Genomic DNA, 16693 nt, shown 5'->3' with positions numbered 1-16693 from the left:
GAGGCGGTCCTGAAGATCGACACTCCTTCATAGAAATGTACATTGCATGTTATGATGTCTTTTAGCTTGAAACACAGCAGAACAAAATTCTCTTAATTCGGATGTTCTATCTGCCAGAGAAGTCCATCCAGGTGTGCCCACAAAAGCCAGCTGTGGCTGGTTGCTTGTATAAATCATGGGGAGCTCTGAGCGTAGAGGTGAAGTGGTCCTTCATTACGTGGTTAGATGTAATAACTTTTAGACAAGTGAATTCCTTAAGTTCATACATTGAAAGGCTCCAAGTACAGATGGAGCATGAAAACAGTCTGAACCAGTTGTTCTGAAGGATATACTTGTCCCAAACTTACGCTTGGGATTTCTCCTAAGTGTGATTACTGGAATCCTTTTCATTCTCAGTTTTGCTAAACAACAAGATAAACATCTTTCTTTGGTTTGGAGTGTCAAGCCCTCATATGCTCTTAGGATAAACACAGAAAAAAAAGAATTTTCAACACAATATATTTCTCATTTCCTATTGCATTATCCAAATGATGAAAAAGGAGGCTAAGACCCTGGTAGTGGCTGGGCAGGGTAAGGGAGAGGCTAATTACTGCATTGCCATTGTGAAATCAGAACTGTACTTTTTTACTTCTCCCTGGCAAGAGGTGACTTTATTATGCTGCTCCAGCTCCCAACTCGCAGTGAAAATGTGTGATAGTTCAATGGAGATAAGAGTCTTGTAGCCCCCAGTTTTTATCCCTTCAGAGTTTTAGCATTTTGATTTGTCCCCTTCTTACGGCAAAAAGGGAAAGGAACACTCATACCTGAAAGCACAGTGAAGACAGCAGCAAAGGCATTTAACTTGAGCCCATCTATTACACTGCTTGAATGAAAGAGCTCGAGGCACATAAGGCTGAATCCGACGACTAACAGCATGATGTATAACACCTCAGATACTACTGACAACCATAGGACACCTGCAATGTACAAGAAAGGCAACTGGTCACTTACTTGCTAAATACTTCCACGAGGTCAAAGGTATAAAAATGGTTAGGAAATTAGGAACAGCAATAATTGGATATTCAAAAAGCTTAAACTTAGTAGACAACCACTTAAACTCTGAGAAATAGAAAAGGTGATGAATGAAGATCTGAAGAAAAGAAGGGTGATAAAGATATTAGAGAAAGAACAAGCTGTTGCTTAGGATCCCAGCTTGGTTAAAGAACCTATTTTTGAGAACCTAGAGCATCTTGACTCCTGTGACCCAAAGCATAGGATATAGAGTCTATTTTCCCCCTGCTATGCCATGACTTAAATAAGCAGAATCTAGCATGCATGGTGGTGATGGCACACATAATTTAAGAGTATGGTTGGTGGGAGATGTCCACTCTTGGATACTTCTTTTTGGCAAGGCTGTTCAAAGAAAATATTTCCTGTGCAGGTTTGAAATACATAATACTTGGGCTTTACTCTTAGAAATTCCCTTTCACAGAAGTTAGTGTTTTGCAGAATGATTGTACTGCTGTGGGTTTTGGAGATCCAATCATGTATGAAAGCTGCCAAAATACTGGTGGGGTGGAGCCAAGTATTTATAATCAGTTGAAAAGCTGCAGGTAAAAAAATAATAATTGTGCAGCCTTCTGTGTCCTCAGCCCCTAGGTACAATTCCTCAGGTGAAGGGAAGTGTTGATGTGCCCCATTTGAACCTTGTTTTGTAGCACTTTGGGGCTGGCCACAGATACGTGGTTCTGGCTGCATTTTGGTAGTGGCCATGTGAGGCTGGTGCATTTGTTGTAGATGTTACATTTGGAAATTTCAGCACAAAGCCTCTAGCAGGATCTGCTGAGTCTTTAAAAGTCAGCAAGCCGTGGGGTAAATGTGAGAGGATGGTAACAGATGATAATAGTAAGTCCCTGCCAGATTCTCAATTGCTGTTTCAGCATTAAGGACCTTCTAGAATTCTTCTGTACATTTGCTAGTGTAACTGCTAGAGAATTCACCTGGAAACAACGAGCAGTGATGGAAAATTTCAGCCTAAGCAATTGAAACATGGAAAATTAAGCATTTGAAGACAATGGTGTATATTAGAAAAATACTAGTTGTAACCATAGAGACTACTACAGAATTCACTTATATTTATACATTCTCTCCCCACTGTAAGAAAATGTAAGTTAATATACGTAGTTGTGCTTAGTAAATCAGATACCCAGTCTCACTTTTATCAAATATTTGAGTCTTATCAGTGACCAGGATGATCCCAGCTCACATTTTGTCTGAGAAATTGCATCTGATTAATATGTGTGATTAATTGTCACCATATCTGATTTTTTGAGTTCTTAAACGGTGCTACAAAGATAGCTGTAAACAAGCCTTTTAATTTCTTACACTGACTTTGTGTAATATTGCATCTATCAACAGCAAACAGCTGCTTTTTTCACGTCTATTAGTCAATTTGGTATCAAGGCAACTGGCAACGCTTCTCTGAAAAGAAATAGGAGAGAGAGACAGCCAAGGTATTGTTCTGAGATACAGCAGGATTAAGGAGAGATTTTACCTCATTTTCTTAAAACCATAAGTTTCTATAGCAAGAAAATGATGAAATGCTTTGAGTTGGAATGAATCAGATTATGTAAACCTGATTGTAACCTGAGGCAGCTGGAAGCCCTGACTAACTAGTTCAAATTCATAAATTCCTCCACTCAACCTTGATAGAATAACAGAAAGCATGTCTGCCCCAGTGTTTATTCCCCATTTTAACTTCTGGGGATACTCACTGCTGGTACCTACAGACCAGGGTAGTGCTGTAGCAGTGATTGCAGTTCAAGGCTGTGGTGTGGCTCTGTCCTCTACTTCACTGGATATGTAATCTATCCTCTTGTTTCAACCCCTCTTCTTGCAAGGTTTCCTTTGTCTCCAGCTGACCTATGCACGTGCCCCCACCCTCACCCTGCACAGGCTCACGTCTCTCAAATAATCATGCATTTGCTCTGATCATCTCCAGCATCTTTCCAGGGCATTAAAGGTACATGTCCATTGGGCTGTGCAGAGCGGTGCTGAACACAGCATTGCAGTGCACAGCATCTCCCAGCACCACTGTAATATTAGTGTTTACTAGTATTGGTAACATGGACATTTCTAAGAAAAGTGCTTCAATCTGCCTCGCACGCACTATGACAATCTCTGGCTTGCTTCCAAAATTAAGTGCGGATTTGAGATTCGGTATTCTGGGAATTGAAGAGGCCTCAATACTAAGTCCTGATGCTGAACATTGTTTGATGTAAGCTTATAAAGTAATCATGATTCATTTTCTGAGCAGATGAAAAAGTTATTTTCACCTGAGAGCCAGACCTAGATTTATTTGGTAAATAAAACATGTCAGCCATTGTCTGTTTTGTTCAGAGTTATATACAACCAAAAATACTAACTTCACCTTCAAAGTCCTGGTGATTCTTTTTGTTCTGTCTCTCTCCAGCCTGATTGCTATTGCTTCCTCCCCAGCTTCCAGTGCAAAGCTTATCAACCTCAACACCCTGTTCCAAATGATGAACTGCAGTTGTCATTCATTCACCTTTCAGTTTGTAAATTTTGTTCTGCCCAAAGAAACCAAGAGCTTGGAGATCTTCTAAGCTTCCAGAAACACAGGCAATTCATTAATATTTGTACACTGTCGCTGTGTTCCATCGTCACACTATTAAATAAGCGATCTGATGCAGTTTATAAGGAGTAGGAGAGAAAGGCAAGCTTCAATGTAAATGTCATCAAGAATTAATCTGAGCCAATTGCTTTAAGAAGTTAGGAAAGCCAGTGTGGTTTTACTGACCATATCAGGATTCCTACATTTTGGCTTCTGGAGTTTACTTCAAGTATGTAAACTGCATGTAAGCTGCCTATTGCCCACCTAGGAGCAGGTGCTTGAAATTGGATGCTGTAGACACAAATGTAATGAGTTTGAGAAATGCTGGGAAACTACAGAGATGCACAGTTTGTCTCTCTAGAAGGGCCCAGCAGACAAAGCTGCAGCTCCCAGAGCCCAGCACAGCACTTAGCTGTGGCACTTAGGACACAGCATTTAGCACAGCACTAAGAGCCACAGAGACAGAAGGGGGAGCAGAAATTCTGCTCAGGTCAGTGTGGTACTGCTTGGGACTGTATGTTGATGCACTGAAAGGATTGTGACAGAGCTGGAAATGAGGGTGGTGATTATCAGAGTCTGTCCTCGATAGGGGATGGAGATGCTTATCTATCAACATGACTTGCTGTTTTGCATTGTTTGCTGCATGCCAGGGGCTGTGATGCTGCAGAGGACTTGCCTAGGCTCATCTGGCCCTCACACTATTGGATCTTGCAGCTCATGCATTATGTGGAATACTGCTGGAAGTAGCACTGATCATATTCAGAGTGACTGTAGAGTTCTGGGAGGTAAGAGTGAAGGGCACAGTAACACCGTTGGTCAAGGAGAAAGTGACAAGAGGAAGAAACACAGTGATTGTGGTTGGTGTCACAGGAAGTGCTTTGAGTTCTCTAACGGTAGGTCTCTGAGTAATAAGAGTAGTAAGTGCTGCTGAGAGAAATAGGATCCACCTGGTCAAACAGGATGAGAAACTTTTTTCCAGTGTGATACAGAGGTAGTTTCTTGTGGAAGGTATGGACATTTCTTCCTTCTTCTTTCAGTCCTGGTCCTACCCAGAAAGGCAGGATCAGGACCCTCACGTCTTATTTCATGTTGTACGCTGAATATTTGCTTTGTATCTTTTAGAAAGTATCTTTAATACAGGGAGAAGATAAGTCACACGTACGGAATTTACACAGTTGTATGTCCTTTCCTGCCTGTTTTGAGTTTGAATTTCATCTGAAAGAATAACATCCTGCAAATGCAAGCTGTATCTGCATTCTACATCTTCATGTAGAAGATGATCAGAAGCAGAACAGTTCTTCATTCTTGAGAGAAGGTCTCCTTGTTCTGTGCTTATGTTGAAGTGATCTCCCAATGTTCTGCTCCCAACCTGAGATTCATCAGGCAGTCCCTTGCCAGGACTTAACTCCACTTCCAGCCTCAAAAGCCTCCTTCCTGCAAAGCAAAGAGCTCCATCTCTAGGGGAGACCTCAGTTGTTTCATGTGACAGGCAAGAAGCTCTCTTGAGGATTTTTCTTTCTTTGTCTTCTCTTGTTGCCTTTACTATCTCAGTACTCATTAGCTTCTGTCTTTTGCCACCGTGGTTTGTCTGACTTAACTCAGCCTTTAAGAAATTATTTCCTTCAGAGTGGTCAGCACTTGGTTCATTAGGAGTCTCCCACCTGGATGGCCTTCACCTCCGAGGGCCTGTATTCTTCCTCTCAACATTTGATCTTTGTCCTGTGTATGCTTTTGGCTTGCTTCTTCACTAAATTAACTGTTATGTGAGAACGGAGCATTGCCATGAGCTCATGTGCAGAGCTCGAGATGTGTGTTAAGCCAAGGACGTTCCTTGTAAATGCGGAGAGTTTCCAGCTCCTGCCTGCCTCTTCCTCACAATGTGCAGCATTAGTCAGGCAGTGTGTCATCCCTGCTCCCCTTGCAGTGCTGTGGCAGCAGTGTAGGACTTCCTAACAAAGAACGGTCTTCTACCTTAAAACCAAATTAAAGCAAAACTGCTTCCCTTACACTCCCATACGTGCATTCTCACAAGCAAAATATATTCAGACAATATTTTCAGGATTCCCTGAAATGATATTGGGTGAGAGGGATGCTGCCTGTCAAGTCCACCTCACACCTCCTGAGCTTTTAGCAGGTTATCAACAATGTGCTATGTTCTTGTGTCAGACAGGAGCTGACAGCAGTTTGTCTCACTGTTATGTCTCTATTACACATCACAATTTACTTGCTGTCCTGTGTCTTCCAGCATGGTATCATGAGAAGCTACATGTAGATAGGAGGATTTTGATGACTTAGTAATCTCATTACCATCAACACCTGCTGTTCTGATATCCCTTATCTTGCCATTTCTTCCCTAGGTATCTCTACACTAGCCAGCCTGTCACATCCTCAACAGTCTAGCTGGCAATGATAGAAATCTGTGTATTGTGGATCACTTTGGCTCTTTGCTCCTGTTCTGTGAGTGTTCTGTGGGGATATGTTGCAGGTGGGATTGTTCTGGAGCTGAACACCACAAATTGTGGAGCTGCTCCTGGAAGGAATGGGTCTTAATCTTCAGGACAACCCTCTGGAAAAGCTAAAGCCCTGTAAGTATGTGACCTGAGATGAGTTACTGGGAACCTGGAATGATGGAGCTGGGGCAAACTGAAAAAGTCTGTGTATGTTGAGTTGCATCATAGGATTCTTCCTTCAGAAGGCCCTTTTTATAGCCTGATTTCAAGGCAGATTGCCCTCTGATAACAATCTCTGCCTAAGATGAAAATATAGTGCTGCTGAAAGCATATTTTTTCTTTCTTCTGTTTAGAGATTATTAGATCAACAAGTTAGCCAGGACATTAGTGAATTTCTTTGCATCCCTGAGCATTGCACTACTGTTGTTTCCTTAACAGTGTGTCATCTTTGTGGAGTTCCTGGTGCAAAACCATCAGTGCTGCCTCTTCACAGAACTGAATTCGACCTTTCAGATCACCCCAGGAAAGGACTTTGCCTCTGAATCAGCAGTATTGGGTGCAGAGGAAATGTATTTCCCTGCAACCATGAACGAAGTGAACATGTTGCTCATTAGGACTGAAAAGATAATTGTTATTCACAGGATTGCTGGAAGTTGAGGAACTTGAGTACATCATAACCATCTGACAAGATCAGTCCCTTGTTCTTCTGGCAGATAGTGGAGGGCAGCATCAAACAGATGCATAGATACTAAGTGCGTATCTTCAAAAGTGGTGATCATGTTGAGTGCAACTGCTGCACAGTGACAACATGCTAACAAAAGGATGCTGCAGGCAATTCTGGAATGGAAAAATGAGGCAAGCAGAATTTATTTTTGACAATGAGATAAAGAGGCTTTACCTCCGCCTGTAATGAGTCTCAAGGATGAAAAATTCTTCTCTGAACTTGAATTTATTCAAGTATGTCAACCCTGAGCATCAGGCAAGGCACTGTAAATGAACACACTATTACCTCTCAGCAAGGAGCATCCTGAATCAGAAGTTTTCAATGCTGAGTTTCCTTTGAAAAAAGAATCCTGAAAAATGTCACAGAAATTATACTTAAAAGAACTCCAGGCAACGTGCCACGTTTTGATGAATTCCTATTAAGCAGTCCAAAGAACAGTGTGGTTAATGACTTCTAGAAGTTTTGAGCAGGTTTAGGCTGTACAGTACCCAACTGAAGACGTATAAATACAAAACTGCAATGACTGCTGCTGTCTTTGTAGGGTATTCTGCTGGTTTCCATCTCTGGCCTTTTTCATTTGGAGAAAAAAAACTAAGGGCTGTTCAGAGTGCTCTGAGCAGAAGTACAAATCAAAGCACCAAGTACTCTTTGTTCAAACTCACTGCATTTCCTGTCCAGAAAAATAAGCAACAGTTGTGACCGCACCTTTTATATGAGAGAGAGCTCTGGTTAAATTGACCTCAAGGATGGGAAGAAATTACTGATATGCACTTCAGTGCTTTTTCCTTACAAGATGCAAAGACGATTCCTGGCTGTCTTGTGTTAGTAAAGCCATTCCCAGACTTGTTTGCAATTGGAACTGAAACAGCCAGAATTCAATGCTGTCTGAATGAGACTGTGCTGATAAAGAAGTCTTTGCCTCTGTTCATGGTATCACAAAGTTCCATAACTTCATCTTCTCTTGTGCTTCTGAGAATAACACAGCTGACAAACCAGTTCTAGAGAATATAAAAGCACATCTATGCCTTCTATTACATGCATATACAACCATGCCCAGCATGTATGATTACATATTTGTTGGAAATTCAGAAAGTTGATTTGTGACGCCAGCTTCTTGTGCCAACAGTTTCCAGTGCCAGATTGTAAGGCCTGTCTCCAGATGAAATAACGATATTGAAATCCCATCCTGGCCTGTTTCTCCAGGTGGTCAGGTCATGAAATTGACTGTCAAAGATCCAGTATTAGTGCTCGTTCTCAAGGCAACACTGAAGAGGCGGCTGACAGTGGAATTGCTGTTAAGAGTTCAAAGCATTTTTAATCCATAAACATGAGCTGTTTGCTCATAAAGAATCTCTTCTGGGAAAATCGTACCGCTATTCCTGAAGGAGACTGCTGAGTCATGTTAACTGTGTTATACGTGGTGCAGGCAAGAATTGTGTGCGTGGAGATATTAGTCATACATTTTGGCTGGTGGCTTGAAAATGTGTGCTACCTGCCAAACCAGTGACACTGCTTCCTGAACGCCCCGCTACTCCATGAGCGATGGGAGCCATGGCCCGGAGTCTGCATTGGTTCCTGTGGGCCTTTTCCAACAGAAAGACAGCTTCCTTATTATGGTAAACTTATATTCAGAATATCGCAGTGGGATTTTATCCTCCTTGGAAACAGCTCCTGCCTCTGTCTGTGCTCCCCACTGGAGGTGGAATGTGGTTACTGCTCACCAGCTGTTCTAATGGTAGAACTGGCCTCCTGGCTGATGGATTCAAGGATTTGACCAAAGCAGCCTCATTTTAGCTGTGCCACTGTGCCACGCTGTCCCTGTGCAAGTCATAATACTGGGCCAGTGTTAGGACAGCTAAAGAGATTTCAAAAAGCATTATACTTGCCAGATTCCTCGTAATTCACTGCTAAATATCTGCTCTGACAGTCAGAAGGAATTCTGAGCTATGATGTGACATCATCTTAAATCACTCCTCTGTCAACTCAAGCTTGATCTGTCTGAAAGTTTCTGATACAAGCAGTACGTTTCTGACATCACATTTCATATGACAGAAAGTCTCTATGTGATAGAAACAGTGGGACTGAGCAAAGTGTCTGCCACATCAGTGGAAATCTAGTTATTTCTTTAACATTATTTTCTTTAATATTCCATTCCAGAACTAGTAGCACAATGCTGCTGGTGCACTGACAGCTCCTTCAACGTTCATAGAATAGATCCTGCTTTTTCTGGTGAGTGCTATGTAGACTAAATGGATGTATGGTTTTCTTGCTTTACTGACTTTTAAGATGTTAAGTGACATTTTCTCTGCATTTCTGGTCCTCTTCCTCTCGTTTCTTCTGATTTGAGTTTTCTTCCCCCTATGTTTCTAAGCACTCCGTCAGAGCTCTGCTTTTCCAGACTTGTCTTCTGTGTTGGAACTGACACCTGGATCTCACATTAATTGCTCCACTTCACATTCATTGGAAAAGAGAGGAAAAATATACAACCAGGAACACATTGTGAAATGTTGTACTTCTTGTTTGGGAAAAGCATTAATGTAATCTTAAATTGGACGTGTAAATCTCATGCTTTCTCTTCCAGTTGCTTACTGATTATTTGAGTCATTTTCTCACGTCTGCTGCTTCAAGACTGGAATTAAAAGCCAGAAATGTTGGAATGATCAATAAAAATTGGTGAAAGGAATAAACCTTGAGCATGCTGTTGTGGCTGGCATAGGGACTCAGCTCTGAGCAGTCAGTCCATCTGTTGGTTAATGCAGTCTCATAATATCAGACCATCTGCCTGCTCCTCTTGTGCTGCAGTGTAGAAAAAGTGGAATGAGGGAGACCACAGAACTAAGTAAAACTTCCCTCTAAAGCAAAGAAAGCTTCGTAATCTTAAGAGCCATTGGAAATATCTAAAACTATCTGCTCTTGTAAAAGAACTAAGGCAGTCAAAAAAGCTCCCAGAGAAGAGACTGCAGTCTCAGAACATGAAAGACATTTGACAAATGTAATCGCCAGGATCTGTGTAGCTGATAGAAGAAATGCCAGCTGTTTTGTTTAGCTGTAGTTCTTCATGGGTTTCTCTGTTTTGAAAGGTGAGGTGGAGCTGTGAGCTAAACAAAAAGATTCTCTTTGCTATGCTGATGTGGTTTCTGTATCTTTTTGTGGTTTTGACTTTGTACTTGGTTCTGAATTTAATCCTGAATGTGACATTGAACAGACTGAGGAATACCTTGGCTCTGTATTCTTTTCCTACTGTGTGTTCAGTTGAGTAACATAACGTGTAAGATCATGAAAAATACTCTAAATCAGGACTGTCCCGTAAGCATTAATGAGTATATTTTGGTTAAATGTTCCCTCTGTAGAGCTGCAGTTCAGACTTGGTCCTGTACTTCCTCAGTACTGGGCTGAGGGATGAATTATACTCAGACCTTGCAGCTAGCATTCCCCACGGCAGAGAAGCAATATTCTCCAGACCTTTGGCATTATCAGCATGAAAAGCAAGCTTACTGCTTGCAAATTTAGCTGGAATTCTGCTCTTAAGCATGATTTCTTCTTTGTATATTTGCTTGGCTTTTAAAAATAACTTACGATTCATAATAGGTGTGTAAAACAAACAAACAAAAAATGCACAAAAAAACCCAAAACAAACAAACAAAAAGTAAACCCCATGGATAAAAGTTAAGTAACAAGGTAAGTAACATATTGTTTCCTTCATTGTGTACTTAACTCTCCTAATACAAGTGCACAGGAACTGGTCTGCATGAGTGTATATATATATATATACATATACTCTGTTACAGTACTATTAAATCTAATGTAAGCAAAATGTAAAATATGTCAGAAGACAGTGGGAACTGTTTGGAAAAATGTACAATTCCTTAAGGAGAACCAATCATTTCTTTTCACTGGATGGAGATCTCTAGGCAGTTGAAGCCCTTTTAGAAAAGCTACCCTCTTTTTCTTCAGTCACACATACATAACCAAAAAGTTGTGTTGGTTTTTTATTGTATCTTGGCTGCTTTGAATTTCTTCTGTCTGTTTTCTAGCCTGAAATCTGCTTTGCATTGTCCTTCCCATGCAAAAGAGCATCCCCTATCTTTGAGTATAACTGTCATTCTCCTCTCTGTCTCTTTAAATATTATTATATCCTTTTTGAGCTGGGGGTGGCAAGGGAGGGATGAGAAGTGCACGCAGTGCTGTGGGTGGGTACATCATGAATACATGTGGTGTTATGGAGATTTTTTGTGTTTTCTTCTTTATTTCCTACAATGATCCTAATATTTCTGTTCATCTTTTCTTAAGCTCTGCAGAGCAGTGAATTGATGTTTTCATAGAAGTGTCTGTCACCACCCCAAGAACTCTATCCTGAGTGGTTAAAACTAATTCAGAACCCATCACTATATATGTGAAGGTAGGATTATTTGCATTTATCAACATAGAATATTGTCTGTCGATTTCTTTCTCAATAATTGCAATCACAATTTCCTGCAATTCCTTTTTCTTTCAGTGCCATGAACAGCCCATTATCAGCAATAAGCTGTTTGTCCATTTTATTTCAAGCAGTTTTGACTGTGTGGGAGAGCACAGGCCCTGTGCTGTTGCCTGTGGAGAGGTTTTAGATGAGCCACTGGTTTCTTTTCATCAGCTTTTGTTTTTGTTATATTCCCTCCTTCCCAAGTTTTTTTTTTTGACTTACTGCTTTTGCAAGGATGCTAAATGTGTATTTATTAGTCACAGATGTGAAGCATCTCCTGGTAACACTTTGAACCAAGCTCTCTGCTCAGGAAAAAATGAAGAACTACATGTTTCTCAACTCATTTCTCCATGTTCATTAAGTTTCTTCAAATTTTAGTCTCTGCATCATATCTAGAGTGATGTTTTCTCAGCCTGTGTGCAGAGTTTTGAAGTTTTCTCCTGATATTTTCTTTCTTGTCCTCATACCATCCCTGCTCCCAGATTTGACCCTGCCGTTGATAGCCAAGCCAATGGGTGGTCACTTCTTTAATTCTGTACTTTTTGTCTGAGCATGGAATCGTCTGAGATTGTGTTGTTTGTTAATGATGTTACTCTGTTGTTCTTGTTCAACTTCAGTACAAGACATCTGCTTTGACTTTCAGTGCAATCAGTGCCATGACGTTATTGTCCTTCTAGTTATTTTTCTCTTGTCAAATTTCTGATACACCAGTTATGTCAGTACCCATTAAAATCAGGCATCTTGTTTTCTTTCTCATTAGCTGCTATTGTAGTGCTGGCTTAAAAGCATGTATAGATTTGGCTAAGCTTTCTCTTTTTTCTGTGCTTTGTTTAGGTGAGACTTTATTTACTTCTTGTTTGTCATCCTAGTTTTGCCAGCTACTTTTCAGACAGCACAGATTTTTATTTTTCATCTCTACAGGATGCATCATCACGAGCTTTGTAGAGGACATACAGGAGTCATTTTCTATCTCTGCCAGTGCAGTCTATAATTTAAAAAGTCCCCTGTAACATTTTTGAGTGTTAAATACTCACCAGCAATGAACATTTTCCTTCTGTAAGATTTTATGCTGCCTCAATTTTCATGGTGTCTAAAAGGTCTTGTTTATTTTATGCATGTGAATAAGTAGAAAGCAGTGCTGTGCAGACAGTTGCTGATGACCTGCCGTTTTGTTATTTTTTGTGGTACTGTTCCATGGATTGGACTGTTTAAGCAAGTGAGATCTTACAGAACACTAGAGTAGTTCAAATTGTACCATCCTTGTAAAGAGATTGTCCTGTGAATCCTATATGTGAATCTTGCCCTGTGTTGGTGCAACAATCTCAGTTTTGAGTGAACAATGATCTTTTAGCTTGTTCCTGAAGCAACTTCCCAACAGGACTCCTCAGGTTGGAGCACCTCGTTCTCCTGCCCTCACTGTCGTTGTGGTTAACAGCTGACATTTATGTCATTTAGAGAAGGGTGAGGGAGTTCAAACCTCCACACTGTTCTATGCTCGGGGAGGAACAGGCCTGTATTTGTGTATAATTGTCATTCATCAGGTCACTTGATGGGACTTATTGCCACCTTTTGTTTTACACCGTGGTGCCACAGTTTCCAGACACAATATTTAGCCTTGTTTTCTTCCATGTGAATGTATCCTCCGTGGCCCTGTGCGGACAAATCCTCCTGGGGACAAATCTGCAGGGATGGGAGAGGGGAGCTAGGAGGTGAGCCCAGAAGGGCTGGTGAGAGAGGGAGGATTACTGAGCATGTTGCAGCCCAGTGTGCTGGGTGGGCACTGCGGCAGGCGCCTGATGGAAAGAAAGCTGTGTTGAACAAGCGAGGTCTTGAGCAGCCCATAGGCAGAGGAAGATGCATTAAAAGATGTACCAAGTAGTTAAAAACTGGATGTGCTTTTAGTGTAAGAGATTGGTGCCCCTTACTAAGCCAGCTACCCTTTTTTGATGTCAAAATAATCTGCAAGAATGAAATTTTAATTTGCTTTGTTGAGAAAATCCCAGGGACGATTCAGAACTTGAAGATCAGGTGGTAGCTTTCTTTCTGCTCCTTTTGGAAATACTTGCTATCTTATTACTCATTTCTGTAATGAGAATTAGCAAATAGAAGGCTTCATGGGACCCAAAACCAACTGCTCCTTGAGAGTCCTCTAAAAGTCTTGGCCAAAGTAACCTTGTTAGTAACCTACTATCCTACCTTCCTTCACCGTTAGTGAATGAATAATGTCATAATAAATATGGACACAGAAAATATTTTTTTCTCATTATATCTACCATCACAAAGCTGATTTTGCTAAGCAGATTTAGCACTAACAACCAGCAATAGCTAATAAATTCAATGTTAGGCTTAAAGGGTTCTGACAGATTGTTGGCAGCTGTCTTAAGAGCAGGGAAGGGCTCTCCAAGTGTAGGTTGGAAGTGTTTATTTATACCACACTGTGGGTCTGTTTGCCCCAAATCCTGCTGCTCAGATCTGCCTCCTTTTAGTAGGTGGCATTGGTGCAATATATACAAATGCTGTAATAGTTGAACAGAAATACAACATCCCGATCAGCATAAGCGGACTAAAGATAGGGAGCTCAAAATTGTAGATCCTTATGCTTTAACAGTGAAAATATGAAACAGGTTTTCATTTATGAAGGTAAGATCTGTGGTAAGGACGCACCTACTCCTCAGCACGTATTTTTAATATTTTCCTGTAAATGTTTATGATCAACTTTTCTCTATTAAAAAAGTTTTTAAATATTCTGATGGGGTTTTACTCTGACTTGTTGCTAATTGGTGATGGACTATAGGAAAACTTGTTACACAACGAGACTAAGTCTGTGCTTAGGCTTCCCTCTAGCATGCCTTCAAAGTGAGAGATGATGTGCTTGGAAGTATTTTGACAGTCTCCAACAACCTGTACTTAGCTGAGAAGTTGGTGAGACACAGGTCTGATTTGGAGCAGAGAAAGCCAACTTGAAAGAACACTCTGGAAAGCTGAGTCCCCAGCTGCAGTAATTGAGCATGCATACCTAGAGACATTTTGGATATTAAAAAACCTTGAGCAACCACATTTTAGTGGTAATTCATGCAAAGAATGTGTATAGAAAATGAGTAAGCAGAAGTCTCATTGTAAAGACAAGTTGTGTTCCCAGTTACACAATGTTCTGTGAAAACCAAAGCATGTTAGTACAGCTGAGCTCAGGAAAAGGCTCTCAATTTTTATGTATTTGCTGCTTTTTTATCATATCTCATTTACTTGGAAGAGGAATCAAGTATCTGGCCCAGCACCAGGTGCTACCAAATAGCTGCAAGCCTCTGCCCAGTGTGCATGCCCAGCCAACACCACAAGAATCTGGAGGTGTATGCAGGTTTTTCAGGGCTTCAGAAGTGGGGAAATCTATCTCCTGCCCCTTGCCAGCAGCTGAGCACAGTTATTCAGCTACATACCTTTCCTAAATAGGTTTTCACTTTGGAATTTGGATGACCCTCTGCAATCATCTGCTCTGAATACCCTCATTGCTCTGCTTGAGAAATACATGTTAAAATGCTGATTTCTCTGATTTCTTTTGGAATATTACTACAGCAGAAGGGATACTTGTAAAGTCAATGCTGAGTGACCGAATGAAGAAATTAAAGACGTTGGAAGTTCTTTCTATTTACAAAAGAACACAAGAGGTCTACAAGTTAAATAATTTGCAGTGAAACTAAGCTGGGCATCGTTGACACAGCTTTCTTTTCACATGTGATGGAAGTATCTCAGGATGGTACAAGGCTGATGGTGAAGAAATCAGGTTGGCCATGTTTCAGTTGATATGCAATTGCAGAATCTTTTCTGTTTTTCTTTATAAGTCAGGTAGTTGGTATTTTTTATCTCCAGCTGAGCATTCCCTTCACTTTCAGTGAAAATCATACAACAGCACGGAAAAGCTTCAGAAATAGAAATCATTTTGTTCACTAAAACTGCACCAAAAGAGCTTGACTTCTTCGAAAACAAAAAATAAAATAGGCTAGAAATATAGATAACATGCAGCAACTCTAAAAGTGCTATGGAAAAAAACGCTGACAGCGTTTAGCACCACCAAAAAAAAAATACTTCAAGTACGAAGTGCTGTTTTGGAATGAGCGTGGGTGATGCATTATGAACCCTAATGAACTTGCACAGAAAAGGGATGAAGCACAAAACCATCCTCATGCCTTTCTAACAGACAGGCTGTGCTTGTCTCGAGCCCTTCTCAAATCATGCAATGTCTGCTTGGCCTTGTGCTTTTGTTGCCTTTTTTGCTCCTTTCACATCTTTATCAATGTCATTTCACATTTCTTTTCTTCAGGCTAAAGAATCTTAGTCTTTCTTGTACAGAACCTTCTAGAACTCTGAATACTCTTGCTGCCTTTCTATGAACTGGAATAGAAGGGAAAAAAAATACCACTATTCTGTATTCTGTATATGGGAGAGGCTCTTGGTCATGTACAGTCATTCTGCAACAGGATATTCTCTGTTCTCAAGCCCTTTCCTTGGGATTCCTAAAATCCAGTTTGCTTTTTGCCCTCTACTGAATGAGGAGCTAGTGGTTTCAAATCTGTTCAATCCCAAGGTCACAATTCTCTACGTAAGGTTTAGCTCACAGCTCATCAGTGTTAGTAATCCCAGGATTGTTTTTCCCTTATGTGCATAATATGTTCAAGTTTGCTTACAGTGACCTTCATAGAGACTGTTAGTATTTCCTCTCGCTGAATACCCCAATAGTTTATTAACAGTAACCATCCTTCTCTTTCAAGCTGCCCAGCTGATCAGCAATTCAGACTGAGAACAATTGTTCCTTACACCACTCACCACTTCAGACTTCATGAAGGTACCATTTGCTGAAAAGGCTTTGGGACTGTCACCCGTGATCTAAAAAATGGTGTCTCTGTACAAATGTGAGTTTTCACATCCTTTGGATTCTCCAGAAGTTCATTATGAGGACGGAGTGGATCGTGTGCCTCTGTGATTGTGGGCAGAGTGCTCGGTCTTCAGCTGGAAGCAGGATGTGCTCAGCTGCCCAACTTGTTAGTTAATTGAATTCTACCTTTTATTTTATATTTCTGATTATGAATACTATTGGGAAATATGGACTGAATTGCTATGGGGGATGTGCACCTCTAGTATGGGGTAAAGGGAAGCTTTGCAGTCTGCCCTTTCTTTGCACCTGATTATTTTCCTTCTTTTCTTTCCTTGATGTTAGGTCACACAAGCAGTTACATGATTCCCTCTCACAAAGAGACATTTGGAACCTGAAAGTAAGTGTCACTGCAGTTTTCTGAGTATAAATGTCTCCATGGCCTGAAGAAACTATGCAGTGTCCTTCCTCACTAGAAGAGGCAGGGAAATGTCTGTATTACAATATAAATCTTAATTTACTTGGAAAAAAAACAACACCAAACAGCTGAATGAAAAAGGAATGCATCAGAGAAATGACA

The 16693-nt window shown here is 40.7% G+C and overlaps 1 protein-coding gene and 1 long non-coding RNA gene across 9 annotated transcripts in view; one reads left to right on the top strand and one right to left on the bottom strand.

Moving 5' to 3' along the window:
* The window catches only part of GSG1L (GSG1 like), a 58716-nt gene that overhangs the window by 21884 nt on the left and 20139 nt on the right, over positions 1–16693 (bottom strand). Inside the window, exon 3 of the mRNA XM_031555824.1 lies at positions 804–956. Coding sequence (XP_031411684.1) covers positions 804–956 — 153 coding nt within the window. The remainder of the gene's footprint in view (positions 1–803; positions 957–16693) is intronic.
* The window catches only part of LOC104913363, a 33552-nt gene that overhangs the window by 1990 nt on the left and 14869 nt on the right, over positions 1–16693 (top strand). For 5 of the 8 annotated variants that reach the window (XR_004161479.1, XR_004161474.1, XR_004161478.1 and 2 more), the window contains exons 3-6: positions 6099–9016; positions 11078–11186; positions 16013–16153; positions 16459–16513. This is a non-coding gene — a long non-coding RNA (uncharacterized LOC104913363). The remainder of the gene's footprint in view (positions 1–6098; positions 9017–11077; positions 11187–16012; positions 16154–16458; positions 16514–16693) is intronic. The other 3 variants (XR_004161475.1, XR_004161473.1, XR_004161476.1) reach the window with 3 other exon arrangements.

Source organism: Meleagris gallopavo, chromosome 16, assembly GCF_000146605.3.
Source record: "Meleagris gallopavo isolate NT-WF06-2002-E0010 breed Aviagen turkey brand Nicholas breeding stock chromosome 16, Turkey_5.1, whole genome shotgun sequence".
In the NCBI taxonomy this organism is placed as follows: Eukaryota; Metazoa; Chordata; class Aves; order Galliformes; family Phasianidae; genus Meleagris; species Meleagris gallopavo.
This window is presented reverse-complemented; position numbering and strand designations above follow the sequence as displayed.